We start from the raw sequence: 18,930 nt of genomic DNA on the forward strand, positions 1-18,930 counted from the left end.
AAATCCAGCAGCTTCACCAGCACTGCCACTCTGATTTTGTAACAGCACTGCCCTTACGCCCCTGATTATTTCCACTTCCCACAGCGCCCCTGCCTTGTGCCAGCACATTCTTGTATGTGGTTGAAAGATAATTCAGTTCTCTCAGGAAGAGAAAAGAAAATGCTAGATTATAGATTCACGAGGCATAGCGGAACAATTTGAGAATTGCTGTTACAAACAGAGGGGTTTGCAGCTCGCTCTCTCACAGACAGGTTCAGCTCCTTCAGTCTGAGTTTTAACTGGTTTAGGTCCCTGACCAAACTCGCCAGAGAAGTGCACGGATGTCTGTGGGAAAGCAAAGCAGGCATGGGAGCCAGCAGCCAGGCAAGATGTGAGACTGCTTTGTACAACCACATTGTAGTTTTGGGTGATTCTGAATCCCCTGCACGAGACTCCCAAACAAGATTTGCCTCACTAAAACAAGGGGCTGAAGAAACCCCCACTTTTTGGTCAGCTGACAACTTCAGTACCCAATTTCAGTGCTGCATAGAAGACAACTTTGCTAAATATGTATTTTTCCTCTCAGTGCTTTCATAATCACATAGTCCTTTAGGTTGGAAAAGACCCTTAAGATCACCAAGGCCAACCATCACCTAACAGCACCAAGTCTGCCACTAAACCATGTCCCTTCATGCCACATCCACACACCTCCAACACCTCCAGGGAAGGTGTACTGGGTCTGGCTGGAACTTTCCCGGCAGCAGCCCATACAGTGCCGTACTCTGTACTTGTAGCTGGAACAGCAGTGTTATCACACCAGTGTTGTGCCTACTGCTGAGCAGCAGTGGCACAGCATTGGGCCTTTCTCTAACCCTCCTAGGGGGTGGGCAAAAAGTGAGGAGAGAAACATCACTAGGGCAGCTGACCTAAACCAATCAAAGGGATATTCCATACCATGTGGTGTCACACTCAGCAATAAAAGGTGGAAACAGGAAGAAGAGGGGAGGGGTGGGCTCTCGTTGAGGAAACGTTGGTCCTCCTCTCGAACACCGGCTGCGTGCGTTGAGGCCTTGCTTCAAGGACGTGGTCAATCATCGCTCATTTGTGGGAAGTAGAGAGTAATTTCTTTCCTCTGCACTTCCACATAGCCTTCATTTTGTTTGTTTGTTTGTTTGTTTGTTTTCCTCCCTTCTTTTTATTTTTCCCTTTTCCCCTCCCTTCTCCCCTTTCCCTTTTTATTTCCCCTTAGTTAAATTGTTTAGTTCATGGTAGTCTTTATTTAATTGTTATTATTATTTCCCTTTAATTAAATTATCCTTATCTCAACCCATCAGTTGTTCTTTGCTTTACTTCTCCCCCTCCTCATCTAAAGGAGGGGGAGTGAGAGAGCGGTTGTGGGGTTTAGCTGCCCAGCACGGTAAAACCACCACAGAAAGTGACTGCGCTTCCCTGGGCAGCCTGCTCAATGCCTACCCCCCCCCCCCTCTGTGAAGAAATTCTTCCTCAGCCTCAGTCTAAACCTCCTCTGAGACAACTTCAGGCTGTTGCCTCACGTCCTATCACTTGTCACCTAAGAAAAGAGACCAACACCCTCACTGCAGCCTCCTTTCAGGTGGTTGTAGAGAGCAATGAGGTCTCCCTTCAGCCTCCTTTTCTCCAGACTCAATGGCCCCAGCCCCCTCAGCTGCTCCCCAGATGTCTGGTTTTCTTGGCCCTTCACCAACTTCATTGCTCACCTCTGCACACCCTTGAGCATTATATTCGTGTAGTGAAGGGCCCAAAGCTGAGCACGGTACATGAGGTGTGATCTCACCACTGCCACGTACAAGGGGACAATCACCCCTCTGGTCCTGCTGGCTACACTATTCCTGACACAAGCCAGGATGCTGGTGGCCTTCTTGGCCACCTGAGCACACTGCTGGATCATGTTCAGCTGGCTGTCAACCAACACCCCCAGGTCCTTTTCTGACAGGCAACTTCCCAGCCACTCTTCCACAACCCTATAATCCTATATGGGGTCGTTGTGCTCCAAGGGCAGCACCCAGTATTTAGCTAGCTTGTGTTTGGACATAGCCCATCAGCCCAGCCTAGCCAGATCCCTCTGCAGAGCCCTCCCACCCTCAAGCAGACCAACACTCCTGCCCAACTTGGTGTCCTCTGCAAACTCACCGAGGGTTTGGCGTCATCTGCAAACTCACCAACTTCCCCTCATCAAGGCCCTCGATAAAGATATTAAATAAAACTGGCCCCAACACTGAGCCCAGGGGATATCACTTTCAAAAACAGTCAGCTCCAGTACTTGTCAAGTTTTGGCACTCCAAGGCTGACCTTTTCGAGCTGATGTAATTTCAACATCCAAAGTCCTCAGAAGTACAGCCATATACCTACACCATCTGGCGAAAATTGTTTTCAGCTCTAGGGTCACTAATGCATCACAGGGATTCAGTGCCAAGAAGGAAATCAGGTGGTTCAGGGTATGATATAATTTGTTTGTTTCTTTATTAAGCTGTCAAACATAATCTTAAACTAATGAGCTGTAAAACACTAAATATTACAGGTCCTAATGCAATTAGAACTCTAATTTTGCCCTTTAAAACCATGACAGAGAAAACATCTAATTTGTTTTATTGTGCCCTTTAACAGCATTACCCGAAGGACACCTAGGGCAGCACAAAGCTCCATTGGCAAAGTTAAGCGAGATGCAATCAGATGCAGGATTCAGCCTCATTAAGTTCTACTCTGCCTTCACCAACAAAGAGCCCCCAGAGAAGAAACATCTTAATTTTCTCCAGCAGCATGATTAACAAATTTGTGTACAGCTCCCCATTTTAGTGGCGAGTCTTCTGTGAGCACTGAGAATCAAAGAGCTGTTAAGGGTAGATTTCTGGTTTTACCCTACATATACTCACCAAATTTGAAACCAGACCAGAAATTGCACGTCTACAATTATCTGTAAGCCTTAAAAGTATTATAATAAATGAATGTAAAGAGTTTAAGTTTCAAGTGGTATTTTAGATTATTATTGATTTTATTACTTTTAACATGAGGTTCTGTTACTGAGGCAGTACTTCAAATACTTATTTAACGAAAGGAACTGAACGACCAGAGAGGTACAGCATCAGCTACTGACAATCTTTTAAAATACTTGGGGGCCAGACTTTTTTCCTGAGGAATCACAGAAGCACAGAACTGTAGGGGTTGGAAGGGACCTCAAAAGATCATTGGGTCCAACCCCCCTGCCCAAGCAGGTTCCTTAGAGCAGGTCACGAGGAAACATCATGACCATTTTCTCCATAACATTCAATCACAAACCTGAAGCAAGGTCAGTATCCTGATAGGCACGCAGTATCCTAGGGATATTTATTACCGAAGTACACATATGTGAATACTTGCTTGGAACAGCCAGGGATCAAAGCAAGGATCCTTTCCAGACACCCTCACCACACCCATTTTGTTGCAGGAACCCGTGCAGCAGACACGTACTCAAAAGGAGCTGGCAAACCCTGTCTGACCTCACCAAGACGCACGAACATCTCAGCGCTGCGCTCCTCGGTACGTACAGGAACACAGCAGAGGTTTAATTTATATCGCTTTCTTCCCAGTCAGCCTGCATCCAGCAGGATTTATCTGTCCAGATTTCAAAGTACTTGTACCAGCTGGGAAACGTGAGCTGTCGCTGGAAGCAGTAAAGCTACGTCCATGTGGTCCTACGTCTCAAATAACAAACTGGTGTCATACACGATCTCAAATCCTACAGCCCAATTAAAAATAACCAAGTATTTTTACAAGGCAGTAATCAAGAGCTCCCACGCACTGTAAAACTGCAGACTACAGTCTGCAAGACTGTTGTAAGACCATTGCAGACTCCGTCTATTGCAACAGCAATAAACAAGTTTATGTAATAAAAAGTCTGACCTTTCAAACCATTAAAGAACTAAATCATCCTCGTGTGAGAAGCTCAATTTCAGACAATAGAATGACTCACATGAGTAAAGTTACTTCTGTGCTTGCTGTCTGGAAAACTTGCGTGCAAGTAGGGTTGGAAGAGTGCAGCTGCTTTTACTCTTTCCTCTACAGAAATATAAAACCGCCTTACTTTTGCGAAGACAACAGACCTTTGTAATTTAGTATGGGAAAAATAGAAAGTGTGAAATAAAAAAAGAAGTGTAAAATACAGTGTGAAGTAGTATCCAAACTGAAAACAAAACAAGGAGTAAACGATCTGTTCAATATTTCATCTAAGTCTCATTAAGTCTCTACCTACTCAAATACATTTTTACTTCTTTATGTTTGACTACAAATATTCTAAATTCTTCATATTCTTTATTAGGATTTTTGCATTACTCATTTATCTGAAAAAAAAATAATACTTTATTTTCCACTTTTTATCATATAGGCAAGACATACTAATTTGATCAATAGTACTGCAACCCTGGCTCTCCCTTGGCCCAGAAGCAACGTTTTACAGCTAGCATGAGCTAAGTATTGATTCCTCCCTTCTTTCAATTTCAGTTACAGTAATGGGGAATCAGCAAATTTAAAAAGTAAGCTAAGTGGAAAATCTTCGACGAATATGAAGTAAAATTTTAAAACTGAGAGAGCTCAGAGTTCACCAAGTTCAGGATTTTGTCATCATAAGCAATCACCTAACAGGAACATATCAGAAGGGACAAAAACATGCCTGGGACCCACTTGCCACTAGCACAGCTCTTCCTATTCCCTATTTTGAAATCTTAAGTGCAAACAGTGGATCCATAGGGGTGAAAAAAAAAACACTATGACATGTAAATGATGGGAAAAAAATATATATGGGCAAAAATTCCTTGATTCTCCCAGGAAAGGATCACACACAGCAAAGTTAAATAGTTCTGGGAGTTATCAGCCTGACCCAGGGGAGCTTTCACTGAACTGGGCCCAGAAATAACAAGCTAATTAGTACAAACATTTGCATGAGATGCAACATTTCTGAAGCAAGGACATTTGTCTGAAAATAAGACCCCGCTCCCTCATTCTGAAAGCAGCAAAGCAGGGACCTGCTCATTTAGCAGACTCCTGACTGCATGCAGGTTGCAATTAAATTTTGATCACACCGTGGAAAACACTGACATCTGGTCTATGCAAGACCTTCTCTCACCCGGAGACAGCCCAGTCTTTCACGAAGTAACAGTAGTCACCTCATCACAACTCCTTGCCATAAAGGCACTTCGCAATTTCTGGCTGAGCAAACCTCTGAAAAAACCTGCAGAGACTTGTAGAGGAAATATTGACGTTGGTATGAATGCAGTAAGTGGAACCACGTGTGTGAAATCAATGGATAAAAAAACAAGAGAACAAGGGTTAAAAGAATGACCTGTGCTGATAATGAGGTATCCTGTCAGAGGCAGTCTCCTGGGAACAGCAAGAATGAGGACTGGGTTGTTTATATCAAGACCAGAAGGCCTGCTCTGCTCTCTGTAAGCTCGCAGCTCAGTGACTCATCAGCAGAAGCTCCTGCGTTCCTAAAATCAGGACGGTGGAAAGCTGCAGCATATCACATATGGCATTCCTTCTCCTGTGTGTCCAACAGGACCACAGACGTGCATTTCAAACAAACCACAAAAAACAGACACCACGCAGGAACTTCACCTAAGATTTACAGAGACTTCAGACTCTTGCTCGCATCAAATGACCACTTTATATATCAAGCTGAGTCACATAAACGATCTGTCTGAAGACTAGTTTGTCACCACCAACCCAAAAACCTCAGAGACATGACGGGGATCTGATAGCCAGCATCTCTAGCATTGCACACGAGATCCTGGCCATTCAGGCACACAACTCGGTGCTTTTGCATGCAACAGTTTGATTGAATGAAATTTATGAGAGAACATAGAAGCAGGTAAAATCAGCTTACTGCTTACTTAAAGATTTTTGTAATAAGCATCACCTGTCCCTTTCATGAGAACCTGCACTGAATTTTGTTAGATTAAATATTCCTAAAAATCATCCTACAAGTCTTTGTAAAAAACAAAACAAAACAAAACCCACAGCATATTATAAAGGATTTCCAACTACCTCTGTACATATTGAAAAGGGTAAGTGAATCTGAGAAGGAAAGCCACACAACAGCACTTCCCAAACTTTGCCAAGTTTCGAAGTTCAGCGATACACTTTTTGACTTCTTTAACGTAAGAATTAAAAAGTTCATAGCTACAAGTCTACATCAGACCATTAAAGAGATGCTAGCTACTGGTGAGAAGCCAGAGGGGCTGGCTGTACTTTAACCTTCCTACATAGTCTTCATTATATAGGCAAAAATACTTTTTCTGAAGCCTGAATGAGGAAAGTAGAGAGTACACTGTACAAAAACAGAACAATCCTCATTAAATTCTAATGATTCTCAAATTTTTAATATTTAGTTAAGCATTCTGTACAAATTAAGCAACCAGAATTCATTTTTCTGCTTTTCCAATTGCACCTTTAATTCACAGCTGAAAAGACCTCAGGAAAGCACATCTGTACTGTTAGATTTCTAGAAGTTATAGTTGTTTGAAATAGAAGTCAACCAAAATTTTTATTTCGAAGACCAGTGCCGTTATTCTAAGGATATGATGCATACTGTCAAAAAGAGAGCTAGCGGTCCAAGGAAATAGCTTAATAAAGCACAGAGAGCCAAGGCAAAATGCTGTAAAATCATCACACCTTAAATTTCTATCTTAATACAGAAGCATAACTCAAAACTTGGAAAAAATTCAGCTTTTTTAAAAAGACTTAACTGGCATATGAATGTCAAGAGAATATGGTAACTTGAAATCATCAAAATGATAAATCTGGAAGAGACATCAACATTCTATGTACAAACATGAGCCAAAAAAATACACCATTAGAGTTTCTCATGATTATGTATCTCCAAATGAGACCTTTTTTTTTTTTTTTTTTTTTTTTTTTCCTCTTTCCTGCTCCCTCACTTGTTTTTGTTTTTTAATTGACTTCTAAAGAGCTCTAACCCACCTCACTTGGCTTTGGATTACACAGATCCTTGATACTAGCAGAAAATGTTGTAATTCTTTCTCTCTACTTTAATACAGTGATTCTTTTACATGCTACAGAGGCAGCTTTCTCCTCACGAGTACCTCAACTAACGTCATACCAAGAAAGAAAAATTTCTTTCCTTTTTTCCACAGTTTAAGTATCCAAGGAGGTGAGGGGTTTTCAAAATGGACCAAAAACTCTTCCACTCCGTAAGGTATGGTCACTAGGTATTTATTAACTTCTGGAAGAAAAGCTTCAACCTAGTCACTGTCACACATACAACGCCGACCAACAACGCAGTAGGATTTTGTATTTATTATACGTGTACTTCACACACAAAATGCAATAAGCCAACTTTTAGGGGGTTATTAAGCCACCATAAAAACAAATAGAAAGCTTACCTTTTTCTGGTACCAAACTATAGCATCAGTTACTTTGGACGCCATTTATTCCACTGACTTCACACAGTCATTTTAGGCTGTTAACAGAAAAAGACAAAACTTTACTTCCACCTTCCAGAAGGAGGCCAACATACACGACGTAAAGATACTCCCATTACACGGAGAACATGCTGAACAGCTACAATTACTTTACACGTTGCCTCATTTCTATTTTAGTAAGAGTTAGTTGTTTTTTCTTCCCTCTAAGAAAACACAGCTGTGAATCTGCTGCTACAGGATAAGAGAAGCCTCAGTTTTGTCGTTCGTCTCCAGTATGGCACAAGTGGCACACAGACTGAGCTTCCTTATCACTGGACAATCTCAGAGTTTTATTAAAAGCAGCACTTCCCCTCTTCTTTTCTGATCAGTTAAGCAATCCGTAGTTATTACCACAACAAAAAATCTGAAGTCAAGAAATAAACATGTTACAAAATGCCAGAAAATTTCATGCACACCATTAGGTATTTTTCGGAGAAAAAGGCAGGGCTGATCATAAAAATAACCCTGCTGGTTGCAAAATAAACACGGTACCCTAAAGCAAAGTCAAAAGAAGAAAACAAGAGTGGTATTTTTGTTTATTGGTAACGAGCAGAAGGGTTTTTTTAAAACATTGAAACTAATGCCAGTGCTATCAAACAGCATTTCGGTTTGATACAGAACAGGGGGATGAGGAAGAGGAGGAGGAGGAGTGGTAGTGTAGCCCCCAAACTACGCAACAAGAATTCTTGTAAGATCTCACCCTCTCAACAAAAAACATAAAGATGCTTCTGATCGCATCATACAACGTCAACAGTAGTATTGCACTTTGCATTTCTTCAGGAAAAGGAAACAGCAATTGTTAAATTTGTAGGCAATTTTTACAGGGAGAGATTAAAGTTATGGGGAAAGAAAGAAAAAGGAGCAATGAGACTACCTATACAGCTGTCTGCATGAACACCACAGGTAATGCTCCATCTACAAAAGCCCCATCAATGCTCCCAGCCTTCCAAGCATGTCTTGGAAAGGGGTGGAGACCCTTGGGAAGACTCGGTTCTGCACTGAAGCCAGTTTATTCAGTCCTCCCTGACTCGTGTGGATGTTCTCTTACTTTACAGTGTGTTACTTTAAGAGAGACTGTATTTTGAGTTGGAATACGTACTATAAACACTGCAGAACGGACCTGCAACAAATAGATTGATTTTATACTTGCTCCTGGCAACCTCTAAGAAACATAACGCAGTACGTTTCTGTCTTTCACAAAGCTTTTTTTAAAGAAACCAAATACCCCAAAGGTACCATCGTTAAGATTCTTAACAGCAGAACTCCAAAATCCTTCATAAATTTTTGAAGATTACACCCCAATAAAAAGAAACATCTCTGACAGAGCTTAGAGAGCCTCTTATTTATTTCAGAATTCTCAGCACAGTGACTCGTGGTGCAAATGAGCAAAGAGAAGCGTGTGATTTTCCCCGAGGTCATACCACCATGCAAGCCGCAGCAAGTCAGCTAAAGCTGGACACCACGACTTGTGTCAAGACCTGCAAGCGGGTTTCTGAGCCACCTGCTTCTGACAATAGTAGCAGGTTAACTAAGAGCAACCATCAGGGATTAAGAATTTATTGGCACTATGAAGATAAAAATATTTCTGTCACTAAAACCAGAGCCTAACCTGGCATACTGCAGACCGCTTACCCTTCTATCTCACCCATACAAAGGTTAAAATAGGATTCCTTTCCTCGTTTGCAAGCATTCAGGTGAACTTCAATATAAAAATAATTGACTACACTGGACTACAGATTCAAAGCAAAGCCCTCAGACACCTGTAACTGCTGCACATAACGTGACCAACCTGTGCACAGCTCCCACAAAGGCCACCCCACTGCTCGTGGAAGAACCTACAGATGAAGAATCCCATACAGATTTTGATCTCACCTGCTGCCCTCGCCTTCCCCTCCCTTGTGAACTCAGTGACTTGGAGGATCTTTAATTCCTTCTCGTTTCTCCTACAGCAACCTGCCCTCCCACATCCAACATAACCTGCTTCCTACCACTGTAATTACAGGCGAAGAAAACGGTTGTAGAATCTCATTATCAGCAGCAATTGAAAGAACCGTTTAGCTTGCACAGGAAGCTTTACCTCAAGAGATACATTAACTTCATCTTCCCCTCTACAAGTCAGTGAGTGCTCAGGAAACCAGCACTGCCTGCTGCATCCCACACTTCCAGCTGCAGCAAATATGGCTGAGAGCAGCCAAGGCATTTTCAAGGCAGCAACCCTTTTTTTGCAGCAGCTCTCCAGCTCCCCCAAAACCCCTTTGCCTCAAGAAACAGTTACATCACAAAACCGTAATAAAACTACTTTATTATACTTGTTTTATTTGATTCCTTTCAACAAACCTGTTACTTAGATTACACGGTTTTCATATTTTTAAAGAACTCTCCATTAAGCCCCTCACGCAGCCCAGTGTAGCATTATTTAACGCACTATTGAACTCCACAGCACACAGTTGCCAAGAAGATATCACAAGATCATAGGACTGATGTCTCTCACGAGCCTCACAGCGACTGGCGTGCTAAGTAAAAAAGCCTCTACCAGGAAATATCACATCCTTCCTCAGGAGATACACGACGCTTTCTGATGCAGCGCTGAAACAAAAGATGACAAAATGCATTCAATTATTTCCAGACGCTGTTTCTGCTTGACGAGGCTGGGATTTGTCTCTTTTTTCGTATTTTCAAGACAACATAATGAGTTTGATCCGTTTGGCCTGAAGGTAACTTATCTGGATGAGAAACTGATGGCAACAATTGAAGGCGTTTAAGCTGCTGCCCCAGCTCTGACTCTGCGCATCTGCCCACAGCTCACCGCACACACAGGAGACGGAGACCATTTCAGGACTCCGCACATTCCTTGTGAATTGCTATTTTATTCAGCTGACAGTCTGTATGGCATCAATCCTGAAGGCAGACCCTGCAGGCTGGGCTCTGAGGCTCATCCATACCAAATGGGCAGAATGAGCAAAGCCAAGCAGCTGATACACATCTGCAGCCCCACCAGAGCACTGCTATTCTTCTGCCTCGCTCTCCACCCAACCTCCCAACACCTACCCCGTTTGTTTCACATTGTATGGCAAATGCACGCCCTGGGGCAAGGAACAGCTTTTGCACATCTTGTGCAGAGCCACTGCAGCAAGATTAGCTTCATCTTAACTGGTTGGAGACTTCAGAGCAGCATTAAGGATACTGCCAACTTCAGAGATAAGAGGGAACACACAGGTATCACAGCTTGATCCCAACATCTCTGCAACATTTAACCCAGCCATTCCTTACAATTCCATTAAACTCACTGTTAATATTATGAATAACAAGCAATAGCCTTTGATGAAATTCCTACTTGCTTAAAACTAAAAACAGGTGACTACCTTGCTTTGTTGATCCTTATTCAGATGTTTCTTAGCTGTTTCTTTTCCATTTCACAGCATAATTACATTCCACTTTAAATAAGTACACGCTACACCTTGCAATCAAGTGAGCAATTTCTTCAAAAGCTACTAAAACGCATATTTAGATGTCTTCAGCTATTTAAATGCTCAGCCAAGCAGCACACAATATTTAAGACGGGATTAGATACTACACTATACACTTAAATAAATTCAAAATAAGTATATTTTAAAACTTTACTCATATCCAAAATGTTCTGGAGTCCAAGGCCAGACATAAATGCAAACCTTTCTAAATGACAGCCTACAGCAAACAAAATCTATCTGAAGTCTGAGGGAAGTTCAGAATAAAGCTGTGGTCCTCAGACTAACAAAGGCCAAAACAATGACTTACAAATTCTGGAAGACTACACAAGATTAAGCAGTGTCAACGAGCAAAAGAACATCATTAAAAATACAACATGGGCAAGGCATCACTGGCAAATAGTTGTTTTTCCTGCATGTAACACTGTGAACCACCAAGTGTTTCAAGGAGCCTCCTTCCTTTACAACAGTGCTAACCTGAACAGTCAGGACACCATCCAACCGTTGAGTCAAAACGTGCAGGTCCCTCTCAGCTCATGCTGAGAAGCTAACATTATCATCAGGCTGTTGTCATTTTGTGATATTTGAAGTTAAGAAGCCCAGTGAACAGCAGCCCTAGTGACATTATTCATCCACTACTGACTGAAAACTTAAGTCATGAGAGAAGAACCCAGCAGACACCAGCATACAGCAGACACACCGCTGCCACTCGCCAGGAGTCGTCCTTCCTGCACTCAGATCCTGGGGGCTGTGCTGCTATCAAGAGGCTTAAATCCCTGAAGCAGTGTTTCAAATGACACTTTCTTTTCATGTGCATTACAAATAAATCATTAAACCCACACTTCCCTTTCTAAAAGGAACATCAAACGCCATATAATGCTCTCAGTGTTCTGTTCAAGCACTTCATCTACGTGGCGCTCTCCTCAAAACAGCATTTCAGAATTGCAAATGGCACGGAAGCAAATGAGAAACTTGTCACACCTTTTGGAGGAAGTGTTACCACGTTGCTTTCAACTAACCTTAACAAAACCTGGATCAGACAAAGGGACGAGGAAGAAGGAAAAAAAAAAAATAAAAAAAAAAAATCAGATACTGCTAACCTAAGGACTTTATCTAGCGGCCAGCAGGAAAATACTCTTGCTGCTGTGCCAGCCGAGGCCCCCCAAGTCGCTGCCTTGCAGGATAGTTTACAAACAGAAAGGAATTAACATACTTGGGTTCCCAAAGGAACAGCGTGGTAGCTTGTAAATAAAAAGGAATTAACATACTTGCTTTCCAGAAAGAACACCAAGCCTGCTAAATTTGGATACTGGCATTCTTCAGAGATTGTTCACGGGCTGAATTCTCAAGCCCTGTTCTTCACTCTGTCTAAATTTAAAATGGAAAAAAAAGGGAAAAGAAAAAAATAAAAGCATCGAACATCCTGAGATATTCATTTGGGAAGCTTCGTTTCTGGAGGATTTTATCAGGCCAGCAACAACAACAAATCTGGATAGAAAGGAGGCTGGACGTAGCCATCACCACTTCCACAACTAACAGCTCCGACATCTGAAGGGCAAACTAACAAGAGAACAGCGCAGGGAATGACCGTCTCCCTGGGAAAAACTGTGTTGCCAGTGAATTACACAACTGTCTGGGAAATAGTAGCAAAGTGTTGAGCATCGGGGTTCCTGAGATTTATTTCAGGTTGTGGGAAAAGAACATCGTGTGCAGTTGCAGCGGCTCCTGCAGCCATTTCTGGGATCTCTGCCTCAGCGTCAAGGTCTGTGCAAGTTTCCTCATTCTGTTACATAACTGCTTTCTTTTCAGGGCTCCCTTTGAAATGCCATGGCATGATTTCATAGCTACCTCATTCACAAAAGTGCTGGAGAAGGGCTCTGCACTGAGCAGTCAGGACCTACACCTCCCAGAACTTGCTTCTGAGCCTGGCACAGTGCATATTCAATAGCAAAATGTTCCCAATATTCAATCACGCTCTGCTGTTTAATAAGGGGAGAAAATTCAGGCCTGTAAAGGGGATTAAAATCAAGGTAATTTTGCCTCTTATAAGAGATGCTAGTTACAGAATTGCTGTCAATCCAAACGCAGTAATTGCTGTCAGCATCCTAGATCTACAAGGCACTTCTAAAAATGTCACATCTTTAAAAAAGTAATTAAACAGCATACAGCTGATGGCAAGTTCTGCTCTTTTTAATTCCTGGGTTTGTAGTGAATACTGCATACAGACATAGGATATACATGTATATACCCTGTTATCCTGTTATACCCTACATTTGCAGTCTTACAAGGAGAAATCCCCAAAAGAAATGCTGAAAAAAAATCCAATATACAGCGGCCACCTTGAAATCAAATGCAGTGCTGCCGCTCTCCTCCTCGTGGTTCCAAGTATCCCGGTGATTTCCTGCGAGAAACCTTACTCACTGGAAATATCTGCTGCTCTTCAGCGAGCTGTGTTTAGCTGTCACCAGGCAATGCAAGGCAGAGCTGCGGCTTCTCGAGGAGCACAGTCAGGAAGTCAGAAACCGCTCCTGAATGGGCGATTTGACATCATGCTCTCCAAATAGCAAGCTGGCAAGTTTCTGAAGCAGCTCAGGCACCCAGTGGCTGAGCTGTCAGACGCAGCAGTCCCTCAGAGCAGCCACCCTTCTAGAGCAATACAGTAGCAAACGCTGAGACTCTATTTTTTAAGAAGTATCTGAGTGCTCGAAGCAAGGGACTTCTGAATAACAAGCCCTACACGTGTATCTGGCACACTCCTCAGAACCATCATTAAAAATGGAACAGCAGCCTGCCTGAAAGCCTATCTGATAGGGGTAATCAGGGCCCTTTCTGCAAAGGAAGCTCACGTCTTTGTCTATCAGCATTTTTGAACATGTCAAACTTGCTGATAAACCACAGCAGGCGATAAAGCAGACGCAGGCTTTCAAAGAGCCTTTGGAAGGGCGGCCAGGACTTGTGAATAGCCTGCTGTGTGTGAAAAGCGACCGCTGCCGCGGCTTAAAAAGCAGCCAGGAAACTGAACACGATTTTGAGGTCAACGTTCTTCACTGCCATGGGCTGCTTGGATAATGAGGATTAACAGCAGCACCCAGGCCGAGTAAAACCACACTCACACCGAGTCCTCCTAGTCTCAATGCTCCCCTAACTCACTCGTGTCAGACTGTGCAGCAGCAACAGAAGCAAGGAGGCAGCGTCCTGCCCTGCATGCCCCAGCAGCTCGCTCCTTGAGGTTTCCAGGTAAAGCAGCAGGACGAGAGCACCGCAGGACCTCCAGCTTCACACAAAATCCAACCACGAGACCTCTGTGGGACCGGCACGCCAAGACATCCATCACGCTGCTGCAGCAGGTGCTGACGGCTGACGTTAGCTGGGGATGCCCCACGTTCCTCTGGCTGCCCGAGCTCTGGCAGGGGAGCCTCCAGCAGGAGGAAGCGCTTGTTGAAGACGCTCAGGGTGCTCCTGGAGCCAACAGAGGAGGTCAGCGGGGCCCAGGGGGTGTTGAAGCCATTCAAAATACCCCGAGACAGGTCTCCACCCACACCCTTCCCATGTAGGGATCACCTTTTCTGAGCAAAGTTAACCGGGACAAACTCAGGCTGTCGCCCTACACTCCTGCCCCTACCTAGACCTTTAATGAAGCACTTTAATGAAGCACCAGGTCCTTAAATTGAGGGAGCTTGGCCTATGATTGCTAACCTCGAGCTGCTGTAAACAGGCCCAGCAATGCTCACAAATCTCTCATGCATTGGAGAAGAAAAGGAGAACCGAAGAAGTAACATTTCCAAATGCCAATTCATCTTACGTTAGCAAAGCTTAAGAGAGATCAACTTTACCAATGAATAGGCAGTATCAGAACAGAATTTCATATCAACAGTGCACATTTGATCTGTAAGACAGGTGAGAAGTGGACTACCTGCACCACACAAGACCCTAAAATCAGGAATCTCAGATCTGGGAAGGAGATGAGGTGGCTCTGCGAGCTCTTCCATTCAACACACTGCAGTCCGAAGAGCACAAACACCTGAAGAGATGAGGAAAGGCAAGGACAATACTGGGGTGCTGCTGGCAACCAGCTGAGCAACCTGACCAGAAATGCACGTATTTTATTTGAGGTGCACGTATTTTATTTGAGGAAGAATACTAAAATACTGGGGGGAGGGAAGGGGAGACTCTGAGAAGGGCTACGAGTTACTGAACACTTTTAAAAGTCCCCTGTTGAGACAGGCACATATGAACGGAAAAATAAGGACTTACAGATTAAGTAAGACCTTGATAAATACAAAGGAAAATAGAGTAAAGAAAATAACAGCTTCTGATAATTCAGGGAACTTGAGTCTGAGCTGGAAGTAAAGCAAAGCCAAACTTTTAACAGAGAAATTTTATGTTGCAACACAATCAGGCTGTCAAATCCGCTGCCACAGGAAGTCACTGAAGCCAAGGGTTTTACTCAGATTCAAGCAGAAAGCAGTTATTTAAGCACAAAACAACGCTGAGGAAAAAATAACACACACGGCTGAAGGAACCTTGAGTTTCACAGCCTGGGACACAACACCCTGAGAGATCACCAAGGTCAACTTGGCCATACAAGTGTTGGTCCCAACACGACCCCACAGCAGCCAGCTGCAAATGCCAAGGGAAGAGCACGAGCAACAACCAAACCAAACCAAGCTGTGCCTTAAGACAGCTGACTGCCAAGCACTGTTCATCTGTCTTAGGGCTGGCATCTGCCAAGCACCTAACCCCAAAAAGCATCCGGCGCCGGCCAGCTCCCAAAGCACAAGGCACGCCTGACTTCGTCTCTGATGCTGTACGGTTTTCATTTCTTCTCCCACCTGGCAATTTTATTGTTAAGAACAACAAATTTATTTGCAGAAACAGAAGTTCAGCCCAACGCTTGGAGTCAGTCCAGGCAGCGTGTCATCCCGACCCACGGGAACGTGTCTACCACGACCACGCCAAGTGAGACGAGAATAAAGCTGCAACAGCACATCTCTCGCTTAAACAGCGGTCCCAGTGACAGTGAATTTCAGGAAACCCCCGTGGCACACTTAAATTAAGAAATGAGAGAACAGTTCTATGAACTCTCTGACACCCTTCCCTCGACTAAAAATAAATGAATCTACATTTCCAGATTTCTTGAAAACATCATGGCTGTCTGTATATATGCACACCTGGTTGCTCCAACTTTGCAGCTGGCCCTGCTTCCAAGTTTGGACACAGTACGTGACTTCCAGAGACCCCTTTCAACCTAAATTATTCTGTTTACATGTAAAACATTCCCCAGCACGACATAGCAATGCATTATAACCTTCATTATAACTAGGGATTGCAACTAGGATTCCCTTATAGGCAATTTATTATGCTTTTTGTGTTGCTTTCACAAATCTGAGGTTAATTTCTTCACGTAGTTAACTGTTTCCCCTGCACCCGCTTCCACAGACCTTTACAAGCAGCAGCACAACAAACTGAAAGAAGGAAACGTGACACTGAACACTTCCAAAGCCTCTCCTTTTTGACCACTATTGCAGAGTTAGTGGTGGTCAGCTGTCTTTGGACAGGCAGGACGAGCAGCACTGCAGCACAGGTATCCCAAGAGCTTTGCTTCCTTCATAAAACAGAAAATAACATTTAAAAAATAATAATAAGAAGAAATAAGCAGGCCTGCACTGTTCTGTGGGCAGAAGCAGTGACCGATCTGTGGCTGTTGCTGCTAAGAAGCATCCCAGCAGCCCCACCCCACCTGCTGCCCAGCTCGGCATGCAACCAGGAGCCACTTAGGTCCTGAAGCACCACATAACCTCTGTCTCCTGGTGAGAATGTTACTTTGGGTCAACACTTGCCAAGAGTTTCATAAAAACTTGTCACTCTGCAGGCACTTAATGTCTTTCAGTTGCCCTGAAATTTGGTGGTGCCATCTGACGGACTAAAGGAGTCATTCAAACAGCAGAAGACCAACAAGGAAAGTAGTTGTGGGGGTCTTGTGCCCTTAGAAAAGCCCAGCCAAAAATGCACGTAAACTGTTGGGTCATGAATCTGCAGAGCATGCTGTTTGTTACAGACACAACTCCCTCAAAGACCCCAAACCACCTGTGAACGTCATCACGCTCACTCATGAGAAACCTGAGAAAAGGAAAATAGATGATACTGCTAGTTCTTTCACATTTCTACTACAAGGAGTAAGACACAATCTTAGAAAAGGCACAGGAAGAGAGCATACACACCTGGGGAGACCTGGGACAGAACCGATGTCCACTGCTTTCCAGTGACCCCTGCCAGCTACAACGGGAACAGCACTGCTCAGCTCCAGGAGCCACTGCGGCCACCAACCTGCTCCCACACAGCCACCAAAGCCTCTTCACCTCATCCACACGCTCCTCAAAGCACAGCAAGAGCCTGTGTCCCGCTCCGAAGCTCTCCCAGAACCCACACGGCTATTTGGGCAGCCGTGGGGGCAGCTGGGCCGACCGCCAGGGCGAGATGAGCCAACTGCTCCGGGAGAACTGACCGACTGGCGGCTTACTCGCCTGTCTCCTTCCACGTAATGAGAGAGGAAAAACATCCTATTGCAAACACTGGATTCAACCAAGCAGGTTTCCAAATTCTGTTTCAGATGACTCAGAGTCTATTTTGCCCTTTCTAATATTTATACCCAGAACACAAACATACGTTGGCACCAAAACATAGCAACAGAAAATCCAACTGCATAAATGTTCCTCTTTAAAAGGGGATCAGGACCTTAAACGCACCGCTCCCAAGCGCTGCTCTCAACCTTCGCTGGCAGAAATGAAAATTGTTTGCGAATACTGTGCAGGAGAGCTCTGGGGGAAGAAAAAAACATCAGAAGTGACAGAAGTGTGATGTGTGTACGTACATCAGCTCGTAAACACCTTACTAGAACAAAAATAAGGCTTCTCAGAAAAGGATTATTCTTCCCAGGGAGTCACAAAGGAAGAGGCAAATCAAAGGAGATGGCTAAAACCTTCCAAGCTCCAGAAATAGACAAATCCACAGAGCTATTTATAACCCAGAGCTTTACTCGCTAAACGCTTTTAGCCTTCAACCCCAGCAAAACAAAATAAACCTCGCACCGAGCCGCACACGACAGGAACGTGTCCTCCTGCCACCGAGCGACCGTCCTAACCACGGCCCGAGACACCGGGGCTGCCTGGCGAGGATTAACAGGTTATTTCAAGCACTGCACTTCTCCCTGATAAAACAGATACTGCCAGCTGTTTATCAGCATCAACAGGAAGATGTAAGTGGGCAAATTACCGATGACACACACCATTCCTATTAGAGACGTGGTGCACCCAAACCCCGGCACGAGCTGCGTTTGCTGTGGGGCCGTTTCATCGGGAAGAATGTCAGAACTTTAATTAACGCCCTTGCAACAAGTCGGGTTTTCCAATTAATTACTTTCTTCGGTTAATTATGTCGCAGATGGGCAAGACGCTGGCGGATTTGGAACGAAACGAGGTGGTGGCGTGGCTTCTCGAGCGACCAGCGGTGTGTAAAGGCTGTAAAGGATGGAGGGACGAGCACAGGGCTTAAGGCTGAGGGCTCTGAGTGTCGCTACACCTGATGCACCCGAGCTGTGTGCAGGGCAAAAGCAGCCAACACCTGGAGGGCTCTGCTACCTGTAACCATCCCCCCCAGCGTTCTCGCCTTTGTTTCTCACAGGAAAAAAAAATAAAAATAATAAATAAATAAATAGCAAGTGAAGAACTTAGGAAACAACACGACGGAGGGAAACGTTGAGGCACAGCCCGGGCGTTGGGCTTCCAGGGAAAGGCGGGCACGGCGTGAGGGGCGAGGAGTGGGGGGGGGAATAAAAGGGTAATAAAAAGGGCGGGGGGGGAGAGGGAAGGAGCCGAAGGGCAGCCGAGGGGAGGGGTGCTGGGATGGAGGGGCCAGAATTGAGGGGCTGAGGGGGGCGAGGGGCTGAGGGGGCTGAGCCCGCCCTCCCCTCACGGCCGGGCCGGGCCGGGGGAGGCCGC

The 18,930-nt window shown here is 44.4% G+C and overlaps 1 protein-coding gene across 5 annotated transcripts in view; it reads right to left on the reverse strand.

Annotated features, from left to right (window-relative positions):
* Positions 1-18,930, reverse strand: part of PHTF2 (putative homeodomain transcription factor 2) — a 69,476-nt gene that overhangs the window by 50,222 nt on the left and 324 nt on the right. For 2 of the 5 annotated variants that reach the window (XM_032180894.1, XM_032180934.1), the window contains exon 2: positions 7,392-7,468. In XM_032180894.1, the coding sequence (XP_032036785.1) occupies positions 7,392-7,436 (45 nt within the window). In that variant the 5' untranslated portion in view covers positions 7,437-7,468. The other 3 variants (XM_032180924.1, XM_032180915.1, XM_032180905.1) reach the window with 3 other exon arrangements.

The sequence above is a fragment of the Aythya fuligula genome, chromosome 1, assembly GCF_009819795.1.
Source record: "Aythya fuligula isolate bAytFul2 chromosome 1, bAytFul2.pri, whole genome shotgun sequence".
Classification (NCBI taxonomy): Eukaryota; Metazoa; Chordata; class Aves; order Anseriformes; family Anatidae; genus Aythya; species Aythya fuligula.